General features: G+C 41.2%; 2 protein-coding genes across 3 annotated transcripts in view; one reads left to right on the forward strand and one right to left on the reverse strand.

Moving 5' to 3' along the window:
* Positions 1-18,813, forward strand: part of msh6 (mutS homolog 6 (E. coli)) — a 19,562-nt gene extending 749 nt beyond the window's left edge. The window contains exons 2-10 of the mRNA XM_081351436.1: positions 901-1,106; positions 1,225-1,403; positions 4,431-6,996; positions 7,869-8,161; positions 11,533-11,650; positions 11,732-11,821; positions 13,083-13,237; positions 14,733-14,932; positions 18,550-18,813. Coding sequence (XP_081207562.1) covers positions 901-1,106; positions 1,225-1,403; positions 4,431-6,996; positions 7,869-8,161; positions 11,533-11,650; positions 11,732-11,821; positions 13,083-13,237; positions 14,733-14,932; positions 18,550-18,631 — 3,889 coding nt within the window. The 3' untranslated portion in view covers positions 18,632-18,813. The remainder of the gene's footprint in view (positions 1-900; positions 1,107-1,224; positions 1,404-4,430; positions 6,997-7,868; positions 8,162-11,532; positions 11,651-11,731; positions 11,822-13,082; positions 13,238-14,732; positions 14,933-18,549) is intronic.
* fbxo11a (F-box protein 11a) overlaps positions 18,731-20,037 on the reverse strand; it is a 36,788-nt gene continuing 35,481 nt past the window's right edge. For both annotated transcript variants that reach the window (XM_081351437.1, XM_081351438.1), the window contains one exon: positions 18,731-19,997. In XM_081351437.1, coding sequence (XP_081207563.1) covers positions 19,868-19,997 — 130 coding nt within the window. In that variant the 3' untranslated portion in view covers positions 18,731-19,867. The remainder of the gene's footprint in view (positions 19,998-20,037) is intronic.

Here is a 20,037-nt window from a genome sequence, read left to right on the forward strand (position 1 = left end):
AAAACTTACCGGAGGATTATATATGAGTCCACGACACGTGCTACTTTTGCCTGTGTTTGATACTTTTTTTCTTTTGGCGGGAGACTGTGTGGAGGGGGCGGGTCAAATTTCCTTCGACGTTCGGGAATTTTTTTGTCTGTCCAATAGGAGCGTCCGTTACAAAAAAAATCTCCTCTGCAAATTTTTAATCTTATGTTATTTAATTTTATTACTACATAATTGTAGTGATTTTTGCAGTGGATCATTTTTGTAACGGACGCTCCTATTGGACAGACAAAAAAAAAAAAAAAACTACCGTTATCGCTAGTCTAAAATAATAATACATTTTAGATCAATATATATATATATATATATATATATATATATATATATATATATATATGGCAAAAAAAGGTTATATTTTTGTGGTGGTGGCTAATACTAAGTTAATTTCATTTTATTGTACAAAAACTGTAGTAGTGGGGCATAAACTGTTACCAATTGCTTTTTTTTTTATAAAGCATATGGATTGTTCTGTATTCTTTAAAATGTTATATTTAATGCTTTATTCTCATGTCTATAACTGCGAATGAGTTTCAGCAGTGAGATATACTTCATCTAAAATATTTTAAACAACATTGTACAATACCAAAGTCCTTGTCTCTGACAATACTTAATAGTTTTATGAGTTCCTATTATTGAACTACATGAAATATTTGTATGAATAGCTATATAAGCTATTGTTTATATGTTAAACTATTCAAATACTTAACGTTGCCATCAAAAAGTATTAAAGTATTTGGACCCGTAGGTCAAAATACAAGTAGGCTACTTAATTTTCACCTTATGTAATTAGTATCTGTAATTTTGCACTTACTTTATTTAAATTAATGCATCACAAAGATCATTGTTTCTCTCCAGAGAGCAGTCATGCATGTTTAGTGCTGGCACGCTGGTATGGGCCAAGATGGAAGGACATCCCTGGTGGCCCTGTATGGTGGTTCCTCAACCTCTCAGCGGACAGCAGATGAGGGGCCGTGGACGAGACCAAAGGCTTCACGTTCACTTTTTCGATGAACCACCAACCCGAGGCTGGGTTAACTCAAAATACATAAGAGAGTACCAAGGTGAGAGCAAGGCTTTGTTTACACTTCAACATAGTCTTCGAACATTGTAATTAAAATATCAAATATTATTCAAATGTGTGTAATACTTTATTCTGACCTTACTTGTTATGCTTTTAAGGCTCTGATAGCGCAGATGCCAAATCCGGAGGCGTGTTCTTCAGCGGTAAGCCTGTGATACGTAAAGCAATGGAGCTGGCAGATGTGGCAATGAAGCAGAGTCCTGAGCAGAGACTGAAGATGTCCGTGTGCATGGATCCCTCAGATGAAGAAGAGGAGGAGGAGGAGGAGGATATGGATGTGAGCAAACACTAGATCAAAGAAAGTTAATATGCACATAAAAGATGCATTTAGTTTTAATGGGATATTTCAGCCAAAATTTTTTATTTCTCTCATAATTTACTTGTCTTAAGTCTTTCCAAATCTGTATGACTTTCTTTCTTCCATGATTTTGAAGAATGTTATCATGCAGCATATAGTGTCTACAAGTCAAGTCACCATAAAAGTAGTTCATACGACTTAATGTGCTATATTCCCTAAATCTTCGGAAGTCATTCAATCGCTTTGAGTGAGGAACAGACTGGAATTAAAGTCATTATTTACTGAGAAGATGTAAGCGTGCAAACAGACTAGTCTTTTTTGGTCACTAATATTTTCATCATCTGGGAAAAAAAAGCTTTAAATACACCAATGATCGTTTGATTTTGGTTCATTCACATCGCCAGTGATTTCCGGAATCGTTTGCGCACGTTCACACACATCTCGTAAAGACACGTGACATCGATGTGGCATGTAATGTCTCCACAGCATCTTAAGTTTGCTCATGATCTGCGATTTACACGCTTGTGCATTTTTATTTATTTATTTATTTTTCTGATTCGGTCATAAACTAGCGCATCACGTACTGTTCCACTAAGCTGCCGTACGATCTCAGCTTCAGCGTCATCACTACAACACACCCCTCATAACATTGATTACGGCTTGTGTTCACACAGGGCACATTCCGGAACTGATCCCAGCAATGTTACTAGGTCCCCATTCAAATGTGGGGACGTGTTTGCGTTGACAATTTTTATGGCAATCTTCCGGGATCAACTAGCTGTGTCAAGTCCAGTCATCTTCATTTATATAGCGCTTTTAACAATGTAGATTGTTTCAAAGCAGCTTTACAGAGATAAGCGTATAATTTATGGTAACAGAGATTGTTTTGGCTTTACAGCGGTTCTTTAATAAAGTTATTTTCCAGCTAAAGTTAGTTTTGATTGATTTGCTTCCGTCGCAACGATGATTTGTTATTAAATTAGGGGCCGCTAAGACGACACCATTCTCTCTACACAGACTTTAAAGGACAAGTTCGGTATTTTACACTTAAAGCCCTGTTTACAGAACGGTTAAGATTAAAATGTGGACACATGCTGCTGTCCCGAGAATTTTAGGTTTATTTAGCTTTCCCCCCCACCTCCAGAATGGGTGTATAGGTGCACTGGAACAATCCTTCATAAAACGCATTAAACTTTCGTTTACAAAGACCTGAAACTCACCGAGTGGTCAGGGGTGTCCACTGATATGCTCACACAAAAATCGCTGCAAAAGATGCCTGCCAACAGGTTTTATCGTAGTTTTTTTCCAACTCCATTGACTTGTATTGAATGTGCTGTGTGAGGTACGGGGTGCTTCTCAATATCCCTCCTCGTCTCCTCTCTCCTCCGTCCTCCATCCTATGACCCGGAAACCGATCGAGCACAGCCATCTTGAAGGACATCTCAATTCTCTAATTGCACCGCGAGGAGTCGAGGATCGAGGAGTGAGGAGGCTTCCTGAGGAGTCATGAGCGAGGATACACAGGTGCATCCTATGCGGAAGAGTTTTATCGACTTAAACGTGACGCACGTATAAATTCTCCTCCCCCTTCACATCGGCCACAATAATTTTGATTTATACTTTACTTTTGCAGTTTATATAAACCACACACCTCACATATTTCAACAGGGTATCTTTCTTTATTATTATTTATTATGAATTTCTTAAATAAACAAATTTCAACAACATGAGGGCAGATCCTCTGAGGGCTGCTGATGACGCGATGAAGTGACGCTCGAGTGATCAAGGATTGGATTTTATCCAATGTATAAAAAAAGCTTTCATTCGATCCCTCCATCCTCGCGTCTTTTCCTTGCAGCCTTCCCTCGCATCCTACAGGGGGTGGAGCTGAGACGCGAGGAAAGGAAGCGAGGAGAGGAAACGAGGATGCACAAATAAGAATTGAGAAGCACCCATAGTATTACTCCGCCACTTCTTCTTCTGCTTCTTCTGTGTATTCAATGAAATGCCAGTGGTTTGCTTGCAATTGACAAAGGTGCATTATCGCCACCAACTGGGCTTGAGTGTCTATTATTCAAGCTCTCAACGGAAGAATCTACGGGTGTGAGACGTTTGGAAAAATAGATCCACAGTTTTACAACGAATGGTAAAACACCTGTTGCAAAGCATCTTTTGCAGCGATTTTTGTGTGAGCATATCAGTGGACACTCGGTGAGTTTCAGGTCTTTGTAAACGAAAGTTTAATGCGTTTTATGAAGTATTGTTCCAGTGCACCTATACACCCATTCTAGAGGTTTTGGAGAAAGCGAAAGAAACCTAAAATTCTTGGGACAGCAGCATGTGTCCAAATTTTAATCTTAACCGTTCTATTTCATCAGAAACGATCTGTAAACAGGGCTTTAAGTGTAAAATACCGAACTTACCCTTTAAACGCGAACCTGTGAGATACGCTGATGGCGCTCACATGCGCATTAAGAATTGGTTCTATAGTTATGTGCATTTGAATATATGTGCGCAGTTTTGTAATTCCCTATAAATCAAGCCTACAGAATTACAGAATTTTATTTTTGTCACTTCGGGGGTAGGTACACAAAACAAATTTTCCCGACAATGCTTTATCTGGAGTGGTAAAGGGATCCTCCATAGGGAGAGACTAGTTGGCACTTCAGCACTGCGTTGGGTCGGGTTCAGGCGAAGGTCCTTCGTCAGATCTGGATACGGCCTGGATCCGGCAGGCTGCGGGAAAACCTCGGGATAAGCAAAGACACTAAAATTAGCGTAGATGCCATTCTTCTTATGATGTAAAGAGTACATCAGGATTTATGGGAAGTGTTCCCGGTTCCGGCTGACCTAATCTATGCAGCCTAACATTGAATTATAAAAGTCTATAATGTGTTATGTGAATGCTAGGTCAAAGAGGCTTAAAATTTCTACTTTTAAATTTCCAAGAAATAAAGTCATGCAGTTTTGCAACCATCTTAATTTCGTGTATTTTTTTTATTATAGGTTGAGAAATCAACTCTGTCAGATGTGGAAATGTCTGAGGGAGAGGCTGAAGAAAAGGTGAAGCCCAGCCGACGTTCATCTCGTGCCGCGGCTGAAACGGGTCAGAAGTCGAAGCGTCGGCGCATTGTGGTGGCATCCGATAGCGATGACTCCGGTGAAGAGTTCAACCCTGAGCAAGCAAAAGTAAGCAGTGACGAGGAAGACGACGAGGAGGAGGTAGTGAGTAGCGAGGCTGAGGAAGAAGTAAGCGAGCCGGAGCCCGAACCAGAAAGCCCTGTGAAACCGGTCAAGCGCAAACGTCCTTTAGAGAAGCCTGTTAAATCACAGAGCAAACTAGATACCCCAAAACGAGCACCTGCGACTTTACCATCCGTGACGTCCAACACCAAATCTCGACTCTCTGCTTTCTCTGCCCCAGACAACTTCGAGAGTCAGAGTACCAGTGCAAACGGGACGGAGGGAGGATCTACTGTGTGGGACCATGAGAAACTCGACTGGCTGATGGACGGCAAGAGAAAGGATGCGCAGCGTAAACGACAATCTGATGAAAACTACGACCCCACGACTCTATACGTTCCCGATGATTTCCTTAACAGGACGACGCCTGGAATGCGCCGTTGGTGGCAGCTGAAGTCTGAGATGTTCGATACCGTTCTGTTCTACAAAGTCGGGAAGTTCTACGAGCTCTACCATATGGACGCAGTGATTGGCGTCAACGAACTCGGCCTCACCTTCATGAAGGGCGCTTGGGCCCATTCAGGCTTTCCAGAGATTGGCTTCGGACGCTTCTCAGACGTACTCGTGCAAAAGGGCTACAAAGTGGCTCGCGTGGAACAGACCGAGACCCCTGATATGATGGAAGCACGATGCAAGAAAATGGCGCGTCCCACCAAATTTGACCGTGTCGTCAAGCGAGAGGTTTGCCGAATCATCACGCGAGGGACTCAGACGTACAGCGTGCTTGATGGCGCCCCTTCTGAAACTCAAAGTAAATATCTGTTGAGCATTAAAGAGAAGAGCGAGGAGGACAGCGCAGGCCATTGCCACATCTACGGGGTTTGTTTCATTGACACCTCGGTGGGACGCTTCCATGTCGGCCAATTCCAGGATGACCGCCATTGCTCCCGTCTGCGTACTCTGGTTGCACACTATTCTCCTGCCCAGGTTATTTTCGAGAAGGGCAATCCATCAGCCGAGACATTGAAAATCTTTAAGGCAATCTTGTCTTCCACTTTACAAGAAGGCCTCAATGCTGGTTCGCAGTTTTGGGATGCCCAGAAGACCTTGAAGGTCCTTGCTGAGGAAGACTACTTTAAAGAAAGCAAAGCATCAGCTGATGACGAAAAGGCATCAGTGCTTCCTCCAACTCTCAAAGCTATGACGTCCGAATGTGACGCTCTAAGTCTCACTCCAAAGACGGGTTATGAACTCGCTCTTTCTGCCCTTGGCGGCTGCATGTTTTACCTCAAGAAATGCCTAGTGGACCAGGAGCTTTTTTCCATGGGCAACTTTGAGGAGTATGTTCCTGTCGATGTGGAGATGGAGCAGGCTGGGGGAGCGTCTTGTTTTTTTGCCCAGACCCGTCAAAAAATGGTTTTGGATGGAGTGACCCTTGCTAACCTTGAGATCCTTCAGAATAGCTCGACTGGCGGTCCTGAGGGAACCCTACTTGAACGATTGGACACGTGTTGCACTCCCTTTGGCAAACGGTTGTTGAAGCAATGGCTCTGTGCCCCTCTTTGTAATCCATCCTCCATTGGTGATCGCTTAGATGCTCTGGAGGACCTAATGAGCGCTCCATCTCAAATGACCGAAGTCACCGACCTACTAAAGAAGCTTCCGGATCTCGAAAGGCTACTTAGCAAGATCCACAGCATGGGTACTCCTATAAAAGGACAAGACCACCCGGACTCCCGAGCCGTTCTGTACGAGGAGGTCGTCTACAGCAAACGTAAGATCGCTGACTTTCTCGCGGCACTTGAGGGCTTTAAAGTGATGAAAGATATCGTGTCGATCATGGAGCCCGTCGCTGAAGGCTTCCGATCGAAACTAATGCGCCAAGTGGTGCTCCTCAAGACAGAAAACGAAGATGGGCTTTTTCCCGACCTTTCGCCAGAGCTCAAACGTTGGGACAAAGCTTTCGACCATCAGAAAGCTCGAACCACAGGTGTCATAACTCCAAAAGCTGGCTTTGATCCGGAGTACGACCAAGCCCTAGACGGAATTAAAGACTGTGAGAAAGGCCTGCAGGAATACCTGGACCGACAGAAGAAGAGATTGGGATGCAAGAATCTATCATACTGGGGAACGGGAAGGAACCGTTACCAGCTGGAAGTCCCTGACAGTGTTTCCGAGAGGAGCGTGCCAGAGGAGTACGAGGTGAGGTCCACTAAGAAGGGCTGGAAGCGTTACTCTACCAAAGAGATCGAGCGGCTGTTTTCAGAGATACAGAGCTGGGAAGACAAGAGAGACGCAGCGCTTAAGGATTGCATGAGAAGACTCTTCTACAATTTCGACAAGAATTACAAAGACTGGCAGACGGCCGTTGAGTGCATGGCTGTACTTGGTAAGAAAAAAATTAACTCTATTCCCCGGTTTCACAGACAAAGCTTTAAAGATTTAAATGCATGTTTGAGCTGTTTCAATTTAAAGTGACATATCTTAAAATATGTCAGTGCCTTTGTTTTGCCTCAAGATGCATTGCACACCTGTAATGTTTTTTTCGAAGGCACATTTCTTATAGCTACTTAAATGTCCTAATTGAACTAAGGCTAATCCTGGCTTAATCTAACTCTAAGCCCTGTCTGTGAAACCAGGCCTATATTTATTTTGTTTGAACTTTCAAAATGTTGGTATTCATAAGACTTGTTTTTACCCTTTCATTAAAAACTATTTCATACAGAATATCATGTATACCGTACTTTACATCAATAATGGCAACATGCTCTAGTCATTCATATTTTTTTCAACTCCTAGCTGAAAATAAGCTGTTTTTTATATTCGACTGTAGTTTATACAGCTATTATTTATGGATAGGTTGTCAAAGGATTAATTTGAGCTAGTTTCTAGTTGCAAGTGCATTTAAATGCATTACAAAATCCTGATTGAAGAAAAACGTCTTAAAGGTTTTAAAGGTTTACATGTAAATCACTTGGCTAAAAAACATTTAATGATATTTTCCTCAAAATAGCTACCAACAGAATGGTTGTATGCGCAATTACAACAAGCCATGGAAGCCATTTTGTTTAATTTGAAATTGACTTTCTTTCTTTTTTCAGAATTTTAACATTTTTGAGAATCGTGGAATGTTTTGGACCACAGAAAAGTAGAACATTTGCCCAAAAAATGCCTTAAATAAGTTTAAACCAAGTACTTGTGTCATTGGTACTAGAATGATGTTTTGTAAAATGATATGTTTTCTGTTGTTGTCACCACCAGATGTGCTGTTGAGCATGTCCCGGTACAGTCAGAGCGGCGACGGGCCCATGGCGAGACCGGAGATGGTTATTCCGGGTGACGGGTCTCAGTCGCACCCCTTCCTGGATCTGAGAGCGTCCCGTCACCCTTGTGTCACCAAGACCTTCTTTGGTGATGACTTCATTCCCAATGACATCTTCATCGCTTGCCCTAGCGGTGAAGAAGAAGAGGGTCAAGATAATGATAAAGCACTTGCCCCATGTGTGTTAGTCACCGGACCAAACATGGGAGGCAAGTCCACCTTAATGAGACAGGTGAGTGTTGGAAATCAATATTCAAGATGACAAAAACAATGTTCATGGTGTGTTAATTAAAATAAAAATCCACTAAATGCAGATTCACAGTCTATTTTGATGTGACATTGTGTCACAAAGGCAGTAGATGAAATGTCTTACGTTTGAAAATAATTCTGAACCGGCCCAAAATAATTGATTTGAACTGAATCGTGGTGAAATTTCATTGTGTATGTAGTAAAGGATTGGAATCGAATCATTGTCAGAACAAATATTTTCACCCATACAAACCTAATCATTTAAATATAGCTGCAAGCAGCCATTACCGGGGCCAAGCACAATCAGATGACAAGACATGCCAACATGGCTGAAAGTGTCAGACCAACTGCAACAATGAGCAATTAAAGACATTAAAGAGTATTTTAGGCCAAATGCCTGAAAAATCATAGAAACAGTAAATAAAAATATGATTTAATGGATTATCACTTTCAACCAATAGGTGGCGCAGTTACAAACCTGATGTGATGCGGTCAGAGTGAAGTGACAATGACACATACAAAGTTTGGTGTCAATATGTCAAGGCATTGCAGAGATAAAGCCTGAATAGTGCCTTTGGCATCATGCCACAACTTTGCTGCTGCGGTATACGACAACGGTTTCGTCAATCGACACGAAATCAATAACTTTTAGTCGGCACGGTCTGGAGATGATACGATTCGATTTTGGTGAAAATCGGATAAACGGTCTAGGAGGAGTTCGAAAAAGTAGGTTTTGACTGAACATCAAGATGGCGGACAGGAAGTTCGGCCAAATAAGGAAAACTTGGTATCTATGTTCTCGGCTTGACCCAAGGAATCTATTAAGACCAGTGGCATTTCAATAGACAGATTTATTCAAAAGTTATTAGCCTTTTTGGAAATTTTGTTATAACTTTTGACCACTAGGTGGCGCTGTTTCGAAATATTTTGAGTACCTTCAGGGGATGGTGCTGAAGGCACATTCTGAGTTTCGTAATATTACACCAATGCATTTGTTTAGTATAGCATTTTATTTCACAAAACTCTATTGAAATCAATGGGAATTTCATGTTTTGTTCTATTATAGCGCCACCAAGAGGCTCAGTCCCACCATTTTTTTTATGTGTCATCAGAGTGAGCCCATACATATATGTGTCGATTTTGGTGCAAAAATCTCAATTTGCTTCGGAGTTATAGACATTTATATGAAAAAACACGTAAAAAATGACTGACACATGACTTTGATTGAATATTACTACCCCTAAACATCAATATTTTCGCATTTGGGCATTGGCGTATAGCTATCGACCTATGTTTCCAAACTTCTGACGGTGGTTTCGTCTCAATCGGACAAACGGTTTCGAAGATATAGCCTAATGTTTTTTAAGCGCTAAATCACAATGCTACACAAACCGTTTGGCGAAACCTAACATGTTTGGTATCGTTGGACTCGGCAACGATTCAGGAGTCCAATGAGATGAGTCTCGTGAAAATAAGTCGATCACACCCAAAGTTATAAGCATTTGAAAAAAAAAATTCACCACTAGGTGGCGCTGTTTCGAAACTTCTCACACTCCTTCAGGACATCGTGCTGATGACCCATACCAAGTTTCGTAACAATCCGTTCATGCGTTGTTAAAATACAGCATTTTAGCACAAAATTCAAAATGGCCGACAGTCAAATTGGCCGATATGGCAAAATTGGATATCAGTCGACTCGGCATGACGCCCTGAATCTATCAAGACCAATTTTATGATTTTTGGACAAACTGTTCAGAAGTTATAAGCAAAAATTGCCATTTTTCATATCTCCGGACCTGTAGGTGGCGCTGTGCCGAAACGCAGCATGTAGCCTCAGGTCATGCTTGTGAGTACATGTACCAAGTTTGGTCTGAATACGATAAACCGTTGCGGAGATACAGCCTTACGACTGTTTTTGCAAGCGCTACGTAAAATTTGTTCGAGCGTTTATCGAAAACGGTTTGACGAATCAACAAGATTTTAATAACTTTTTGTCAGCACTGCCTGAAGATGATCCGATTCAATTTTCGTGCAAATCGGACAAACCGTCTAGGACGAGTTCGAAAAAGTACCTTTTTAGGAAAATTCAAAATGGCGGCCATGTTTTTATGACGGAAAATGACGATATAGGGTGCAATCGAATCGTCATGAGCTCAGGAATCAGAGGAAAAAAGGATTTCGCTGATTGGCCTTACGGTTCAAAAGTTATTAGCAAAGTAAAAGTGAAACTTTGGACAGGTGGTGGCGCTAGAGGGAATGACTTAGAAACACAAAAATTGGTGTACTTAATGTTGGGACTGTCCTCTATCAGAATGTCAAACCAAAACAACTTTCCCGCAATCGGTTCTATGGGCTGCCATAGACTCCCATGGCGGAAGAAGAATAATAATAATAAGAACGGGAACAGATACAATAGGTGCCTCCGCACCTTCGGTGCTTGGCCCCTAATAATGACTGCATGTAGTCTAGGTAAACTTGCTGTGTTCAGCAGCTGTTCAGGCAGGAAGAAGGATGTGGTTTGAGCTCCTATTTCTGGAAATGCAGGTTTCTATATCATGTTTTCAGAATGTTTAGTTGTTTAGGGCTGGAAATTCTGTCAATGAACATATTAATAAAATCATGAAAAAGTCTTTGGCATTTTTATATTTTATATATTTTCATTATAATTTAAAGGCATGGAAAACTCAAAAGGAGATTTGTAAAATGTTGTATTCAGTTTATTGTATATCTACACATATTGGATTTATGACGTATTCATTGAGAGAATATATGGAATATTTGTACTTTTAAGAATTAATTTATCTCACTGCGGGACTATTGAAGTAACCTAAAGTGTTAAAGAGGACCTATTAAGTCTTGATTTTGTTTTTGGGTCTAGATTAGGTTTTCATGCTTGAATTTTCATCAAACATATTCTCCATTGTTGCGGCTCCTCTCTCCCAGTCTGTCAGTAACGCTCTGTTCCTGTCTCTATGAAGCCCCGCCTTCTGAAAGCACACTGTGCTCTGATTGGTCAGCTAGAGCAGTGTGTTGTGATTGGTCAAGCGCATCAAGTGTGTTTGGGAAATGTCCCACCCCTTACCATAACCGCCAGTTTCAACACACTAATAACCAACTCAACCAGGCCCCGCCCCTTTATTTTGCATATTAATTATTTAAATGAGGAATATTTTGACATGTTCATTCCCGAAAGAAACTCAAGACTACAATGGAGGTGTTTCAGGGAGTTCAGAAACACTGACACTGATATAGAGAAGAACTCTCCACACTAAAGAAAGATGAACATGCCTGTTAAGTAGAAATAAAGTAATATGCAGATTCTTTCAGATTTTCTTATATGTCCATGTGTTTCAGTGTGGTCTGGTGGTGATCTTGGCCCAGCTGGGCTGTTATGTTCCTGCTGAGAGTTTGCGTCTCACTCCTGTGGACCGAGTGTTCACTCGTCTCGGCGCCTCTGATCGTATAATGTCAGGTAAGTTGCCGCTTGCTTCATTCCCGTTCAGCGTTCATGTGTGAGCTTTACTCTCAACACTTAATCTGTCATGTTTTCTAGGTGAAAGTACGTTCTTCGTGGAGCTCAGCGAGACTGCTAGCATACTTTTGCATGCCACCAACCACTCCCTCGTCCTGCTCGATGAACTGGGTAAATGATCTGTTCCTCTCACTTTAAACTTTGTAACCACACTAAATGTAAAACAGCAGTTATTAGAGAATATCTGGGTGTAAATCCTCAACAAACTCGTCTCCATACCGGCCTGACTCCGATCTTCAACCAGACGGATCTGGGTATTATTCTGAATGTTCTGATCCAATCTGACTTCTGACCTGTAATGCTGCCTGAATCATAATCATACACTGTTCGTTCGTTGGCCAGAGGAGAACTGAGCGACTGAGTCTGGTTTCTCCCAAGGTTTTTTCTCCATTCTGTCACTGATGGAGTTTTGGTTCCTTGCCACTGTCGCCTTTTTCGCCTTTTTTGCCATTGGCTTTCGCTTGCTTAGTTGGGGACATTTAACTTAAAGGGATATTTCACCGCTGGAAAGATGAATGTGGATTTAAATTGGGTCATTTATGTAGTAGAAATGTGAAATTATTTTAGAAGTTGGTGCCTTCTAGACTGAGAAAAGCCAGAAAATTTATTTTTGGCTCATGTGGATGAAAGACAACAACTCCCAGAATGCACTTGCTTCGCTGCCCTACGAGGCCACGCCCAAGCCACGCCTACCGGTTACAGAGGCCAGTATCGGGAGAAATGACACAACTAGGCTACTAGTCGACTCGAAACTGAAAAGACGGCGTTTTATCGTGAGATCCCCCTATGGGCGGGTTGAAGACATGCGGAACGAGCTCCTCCTACTGGCTGGAGTCTCTCGCCTCTGGACACAAACGCCTCTGATGACGATAAATGACGATTTTTACGTCATCTGAGGTTTTTTTCCAGACACACAATACAGAAATCTCTTGTCTCAGGGGGACATGAGGGAGGGAAGCACGGTCACTCGAAAATAGTTTCTACTGATACAAAGCTTAATGCTAATCGGTGAAGTATCCCTTTAATAATCAACAATATTATTGATCTGCCTGCATTGACACCATTATATGAGAACTGAACTGAGATGGACGATGACATCACAAATTTCTCCAGATTATATATATATATATATATATATATATATATATATATATATATATATATATATATAAACTAAATAAATAACTTTTTTTACAACAAAAATTAAACATCACTGAACTTAAGCTGGACTGTGACGCTATTTTCTTCTGGATTATTTTCTTGTTGCATTATTTTCCTGTTATCTATTTAAAGTTGCTTTGAAAAAGCGCTATAGAAATGAAGGTGACATGACTTGAATAAGTTCAGAGCTTTTGTTGTGCTTGAACTGCAGGCCGAGGTACGGCCACGTATGACGGCACGGCCATCGCGAGCGCAGTGGTGAAGGAGCTGTCCGAGAAGATCTGCTGCCGGACCCTGTTCTCCACTCATTACCACTCGCTGGTGGAGGAACACGTCCAGGACCCCGCCGTGAGACTCGGACACATGGTCAGTTTCAGCGGCTTCATCAGAAACACAATTACACCACTGAATAAGAGACAAACATATGAAGACTTCAGATGCAAAAGCCTCTATGTGCCATCTGAAATTTTATCAAGCTTGTATGTCTATGTTCAGTTATTTCACTTTAATGGCAATGAAAATGACCTATTAATTGTCATTAAAGTGAAATTACTGAACATAAATATACGAGCTTGATAAAAATGCTCATTTTAGAAGAAAATTTCAGATGGAACTTAGAGGCTTCCAGTTGTCTTTATATGACTGCTGAACTTTTCTTGTAAGAAAATAAACCTCATCAGTCACACAGAGTGGCTTCAGAGTGTGACGGTGATCCTTCCTCCTTTATAGTCTTGACTCCCAAATGTTGTCTTTCTAGGCCAGGGTTCCTCAAACTCGGTCCTGGAGGGCCACTGTCCTGCACAGTTTTGCTCCAACCCTGATCAAACACACCTGAAAAAGCTAATCAATGTCTTCAGGATCACTAGAAACTCACAGCTAGGTGTGTTTGATCAGGGTTGGAGCTAAACTGTGCAGGACAGTGGCCCTCCAGGACCGAGTTTGAGAAACCCTGTTCTAGGCCAATGATGGTGTTTTCACCCATATGTGGAACATTATTGGGGCCCTTTCACACCTGCCTTGTTTGCTCTGGATTTTCTGACTTTTCAGTTTGATCCGGAACAAAATTACAGGTGTGAAACCTCCTCCAGACCACGGTCCGGACCAAACGAAGAGTCAGACGAAAAGAGGTAGTCTTGGTCCGGATCAATTTGAACAAAGGTTTGGTTCGTTTCTAGTGTGAACGCATTTGGTTCGGACTTTCAGACCATTTCCAGAAAGTTCCGGTGGTTCTCGCAGGATTGCTTGCAGTCTTCTCCCCCTTTCCTGCTGGCGACGGTTAAATGTTCGCACAACGAGGACGTTCATTTGGCGAATTTGAACTAGCCTCGAGTATAGCTGGCGCTGCAGGGAGTAATGCCGTGATAATAACAGTATAGTGGCAACGATATGCATCTGTTCATTCACTCTTGTCAAAGTTACCCGCCGAATTGACAACACGCTGACGTCAGACGCACGTCCGTTTACAAACCAATCAATGTCAAGATGCAGCCCATGTAGATGATGCCGGCAGGACGCAAGTATGTCATGTAAAGTTCTTTAGTGCGCTCGCATAATTGCAATGTGAAACCAAACCAAAACTAACCGAATGTATACAATGCATCAAAACATGAACTTTGGTGCGGACTTTTGGGTGTGAAACGCCCTTAGACTTGTTCGTCATATTGTATCCTTAAGTGGAGGCCCTCCAGTCACGTACCAACACTCTTTACCTTTCCAATACTAGAATAAGGTTTGTGTGTGCTCTTTTATTGTCATATGTTGGTCACACACATCTTAAAGATACCATTTCTTCCACACCACAAGCACTGTGATTTAAGTACTTGTGTTTTAGTGAAAGGATTTTCATTTGTTCCCCTCTCAGGCCTGTATGGTGGAGAATGAATGCGAGGACCCCAGTCAGGAGACCATCACCTTCCTCTACAAGTTCATCTGTGGCGCGTGTCCCAAAAGTTACGGCTTCAACGCAGCCCGCTTGGCAAACATCCCGGAGGAAGTCATCCAGTCGGGCCATAAAAAGGCCCGTGAGTTTGAGAGGAGCACCGTGTCTCTCAGGATATTCAAGTAAGAACATTTATGAAGCGTGTTCAGATTTTTGACTATTTTGCATTGTGACGGTTTCATGACAATTAAGTAGGGATGCACCGAAAAGGAAATTCTGGGCCGAAACAGAAAATTCTAGATGCACTCGTTTGAAAACCCAAACCGGAAATTACTGTCCAAGAGTGAAACCTGAGCGTTGACCTTTTTTCTCTTTTGGCCAAAAAACGGATAATTTCAGTGCATCCTTACAATTAAGCTAAATTTTCCTTAAAATGATCAATATCATGCTGCATCTGGGCATTTTTGGTTCTGTAGTTTTTGTCATTATTGTAATACAGTGCTATTGCAGATGTGATAATCATGAAAATGTCACAAACCCTATTTTTAGAATCATTAGGAGATTTGCAACAGATATTTCATCTAATTTCTGTAATGGTGAAATATGACCAAGACATGTTCTTGGTGATATTCATCTTGACTGTTATGAAAGAAAAACATCTCCATTTCTGTCACAAAATAAGTACGCTACCATTCAAACATTTGGAAACACTAAGACATTTTGTTTTTGAAAAAACAAAAAATAACTTTTATTCACCCCAGATGCACTGTAAAGGCATTAATAATGTTGCAAATCACTCTGCTCATAACAGACTCATGTGCAGCATTCATATATCAGTTTATGAAGAAATGGGTTCTTCATCTCAGTCTCTCAATGTTTTTCAAACTAGAGACTGATGTACCCATCATCCACTTCTGTGTACACTCTTAAAAATAAAGGTTCTAAAAGTTTAAGAACCGTAAAAGAACCATTTTTGGTTCCCTAAAGAACCCTTCAGTGAGCAGCAGCTCTTAAAAGAACTAGGCTATGTTCTTAATGTGAAGGTCATTTTAAGAATCTAAAGAACCTTTAGTGGAATGGAAAAATTCCGTGGATGTTAAAGGTTCTAAATGGAACCATTGATGCCAATAAAGAACCTTTATTTTTAAGAGTGCTGTTTGCTTTCTTCTTACTGTATCAGATTGATGTGTTTGTAGAACAGTGTGTTTGTGTTTTGCCAGTTTTAAAGGGGTGGTATAATGCCCTTTTCACAAGATGTAAAATAAGTCTCTGATGTCCCCAGAGTGTGTGTGTAAAATTTTAGCTCAAAATACCCCACAGATATTTTTATATAGCATGTTAAAGTTATCACTTTTTGAGGGTGAGCAAAAACGCATCATTTTTGTCTGTTCCTTTAAATGCAAATGAGCTACTGCTCCCGGCACAGGGGGCGGAGCTACAACAGCTCCAGTGTTAGCAGAACCTCACAGACATGCACTTAAAATTAAAAAAAAAAAATTGCCTTTTATGTTCAAACCGGAGTCAGACAAAGATTGAGAGATTCAAGAAGTGACAACATGTAGAAGCAACAGGACATTTCTGAATGGTTAGTTGATGAATTTATGTAGTTTATGTGTAGTTATCTTCTAGTCATTGATTAGCATATTCTGTCATGATAATCTATAAATCGTGTTCTGGGGGCGGGGTTTATGTAAATTCTAGGGTTGGTGATGTCACTAACCCGGGAGGAATGTGGTGTAGTCTCTACCAGCCGTTTGTTGTAGTCCATAAAAAGAGATTTCTTTAAAAGCAAATACAGTCAGGTCCATAAATATTGGGACATTGACACAATTCTAATCTTTTTGGCTCTATACACCACCACAATGGATTTGAAATGAAACGAACAAGATGTGCTTTAACTGCAGACTTTCAGCTTTAATTTGAGGGTATTTACATCCAAATCAGGTGAACGGAGTAGGAATTACAACAGTTTGTATATGTGCCACCCACTTTTTAAGGGACCAAAAGTAATGGGACAGATTAACAATCATAAATCAAACTTTTACTTTTTAATACTTGGTTGCAAATCCTTTGCAGTCAATTACAGCCTGAAGTCTGGAACGCATAGACATCACCAGTTGCTGGATTTCATCCCTGGTGATGCTCTGCCAGGCCTCTACTGCAACTGTCTTCAGTTCCTGCTTGTTCTTGGGGCATTTTCCCTTCAGTTTTGTCTTCAGCAAGTGAAATGCATGCTCAATCGGATTCAGGTCAGGTGATTGACTTGGCCATTGCATAACATTCCACTTCTTTACCTTAAAAAACTCTTTGGTTGCTTTCACAGTATGCTTTGGGTCATTGTCCATCTGCACTGTGAAGCGCCGTCCAATGAGTTCTGAAGCATTTGGTCACAACATGCTTTTCTTCACAAAATTTGGCCAGATCAAGAACACTCTCCAGGAGGTAGGTGTATGTGTGTCAAAGTCAAAAATCAAGAGAAGACTTCACCAGAGTGAATAAAGAGGGTTCACCACAAGATGTGAACCATTGGTGAGCCTCAAAAACAGGAAGGCCAGATAAGAGTTTGCCAAACAACATCTAAAAAAGCCTTCACAGTTCTGGAACAACATCCTTTGGACAGATGAGACAAAGATCAACTTGTACCAGAGTGATGGGAAGAGAAGAGTATGGAGAAGGAAAGGAACTGCTCATGATCCAAAGCATACCACCTCATCAGTGAAGCATGGTGGTGGTAGTGTCATGGCGTGGGCATGTATGGCTGCCAATGGAACTGGTTCTCTTGTATTTATTGATGATGTGACTGCTGACAAAAGCAGCAGGATGAATTCTGAAGTGTTTCGGGCAATATTATCTGCTCATATTCAGCCAAATGCTTCAGAACTCATTGGACGGCGCTTCACAGTGCAGATGGACATTGACCCGAAGCATACTGCAAAAGCAACCAAAGAGTTTTTTAAGGTAAAGAAGTGGAATGTTATGCAATGGCCAAGTCAATCACCTGACCTGAATCCGATTGAGCATGCATTTCACTTGCTGAAGACAAAACTGAAGGGAAAATGCCCCAAGAACAAGCAGGAACTGAAGACAGTTGCAGTAGAGGCCTGGCAGAGCATCACCAGGGATGAAACCCAGCAACTGGTGATGTCTATGCCTTCCAGACTTCAGGCTGTAATTGACTGCAAAGGATTTGCAACCAAGTATTAAAAAGTAAAAGTTTGATTTATGACTGTTAATCTGTCCCATTACTTTTGGTCCCTTAAAAAGTGGGTGGCACATATACAAACTGTTGTAATTCCTACTCCGTTCACCTGATTTGGATGTAAATACCCTCAAATTAAAGCTGAAAGTCTGCAGTTAAAGCACATCTTGTTCGTTTCATTTCAAATCCATTGTGGTGGTGTATAGAGCCAAAAAGATTAGAATTGTGTCAATGTCCCAATATTTATGGACCTGACTGTATCTCCCTTTGCTCTGAACTTCGAGCGTTGTAACTTTGCAGATGTTGTTTACGCTCAAACAGCAACATTACACACTAACTAAAGTTAGAAAAGTCAAATCATAATCAACCACTCCTTTATACCAAATGTGTACGTGACACTGCTGCAGTTTTCAATTGTGATTATGATGATGAGAAGGTTTTCTTAGTTGACTGTCATGGCTGCTTAAAACTTAATGCAAATAAACACAAATAATTAATGCAATTTAAAAGCTAAATGAAGGCATTAATATGAATGCATTTTCCAAACCTTTGAATACTAGTATGCATTGGCGAATCTAATTGCGTTATTTGTTTTGCCAGGAAGCTGTGCTCATTGGCTGAAGACTCCACAGCTGACCGTGAGCAGTTCTCAGCGCTGGTTCAGATGATCCGCAGCCTGTGATGGAAAACGTTTAGTTTTTCTTTGTTTTGAGCACTTCTGTTCACTATTCCATGAGTTATTATTCACCACATATAAAGCAAGCAAGCATCTCACTACTGAAATGATCTAATAAAGTTTATTTTTAAAAATGTAACACGTTCCTCTGACTAGGAAATTAAACTTTTGATTAATTACTACCAGCTACATAATGGTTATTGAGTACTTCACAATATATTAAGTCTAGATGTCATGGAACATGCATACAATTCAGGCTGTATGAGAACCCACAGTCACCAAATACAGTTGGATGGAGGGGGAAAAGCACAAAAAAAACTGTACAGATATTCATCAGAGCTTCAAATAAGCAAGAAGCCTCTTAAAAATCTCCAGCAACGTCACTTCGGCTCGCAGCATTCAGGGTGAAATGGCGCAGGAATGCGACGCTTTCGCAAGTCTGGCGCCTCGCGTTTATTTTTTTTATCTTTCCTGATGTCGCCCAATCAGGATAAAGGGGCGGGGACATTATTTAAATCACTTGGGCCAAATCGTTACCACCATCCTGGTGAAAAACCTTTACATCACTTGGACACTTTCCCTTTCAAACTCAAAACATTGCTGGAGAATACTTAGTGTTTCTTTCTCTTTTCTTTCCTTTTTTTTTCCTCAAATCTCTTTCACAGAAAGAACATATATCCTGCGACATGAGAACAAATACAGCAATCTAAGGTATAAACAACCCCAAAATTAATATACTTAATAAAATAAAAAGACATTCAAGTACATTTAAGATTTTTGCTTGAAAATACAAAACTACATGAGAAAGCATTAAAATCAAACCTCAATAACTCAGTCTTTTAAAAAAAACAAAACGAAAAAAAAAACTGAAGTGCTGGGTCATTTTTTCCCCGTACATATACAAGAGTGCGGTGATGGCTGCTTGGAGAACAGGTGCATCATGGGAAGCATTGTGAGTCTACGCTCTAGGTCCGTTTCTCTCGTATGTGGCTCAAACTGGGGATCCATGCGCTTCACCGTCCTCGTTCATCATCTGCCATCCCACAAATCCTGAGTCGCCACCTTCCCGAACGCCGGTGCGCGATCAACAGGATCGCAGAGTGACTGTGTGTTTGCATTTGTTAAATAGAAATGTTTTCTCTGTCCACGTTTACACAATGTTTGTTTGTTTTTTTAATAAAATTGAATTATTTCTAGCGTGTAATCTCATCTGCACTGGACTGAGCACTCGGAGTCTGTAGTTCAGTTGTGCTGCAGTGTGTTGGACTCTATAGGAGGAGCCGAATCGTACAGCGTGTCCGTGTCGTGAGTCGGCTCTCCGGCTAGTGTGCAAGGGTTTGACAACGTCCCTGCACCACAGTCACAGAAAAACCTGCGGAGACAAACACACTCAGTCACTACACAACATACAG

This window comes from Scardinius erythrophthalmus (assembly GCF_964197995.2).
Source record: "Scardinius erythrophthalmus genome assembly, chromosome: 21".
Lineage (NCBI taxonomy): Eukaryota > Metazoa > Chordata > Actinopteri > Cypriniformes > Leuciscidae > Scardinius > Scardinius erythrophthalmus.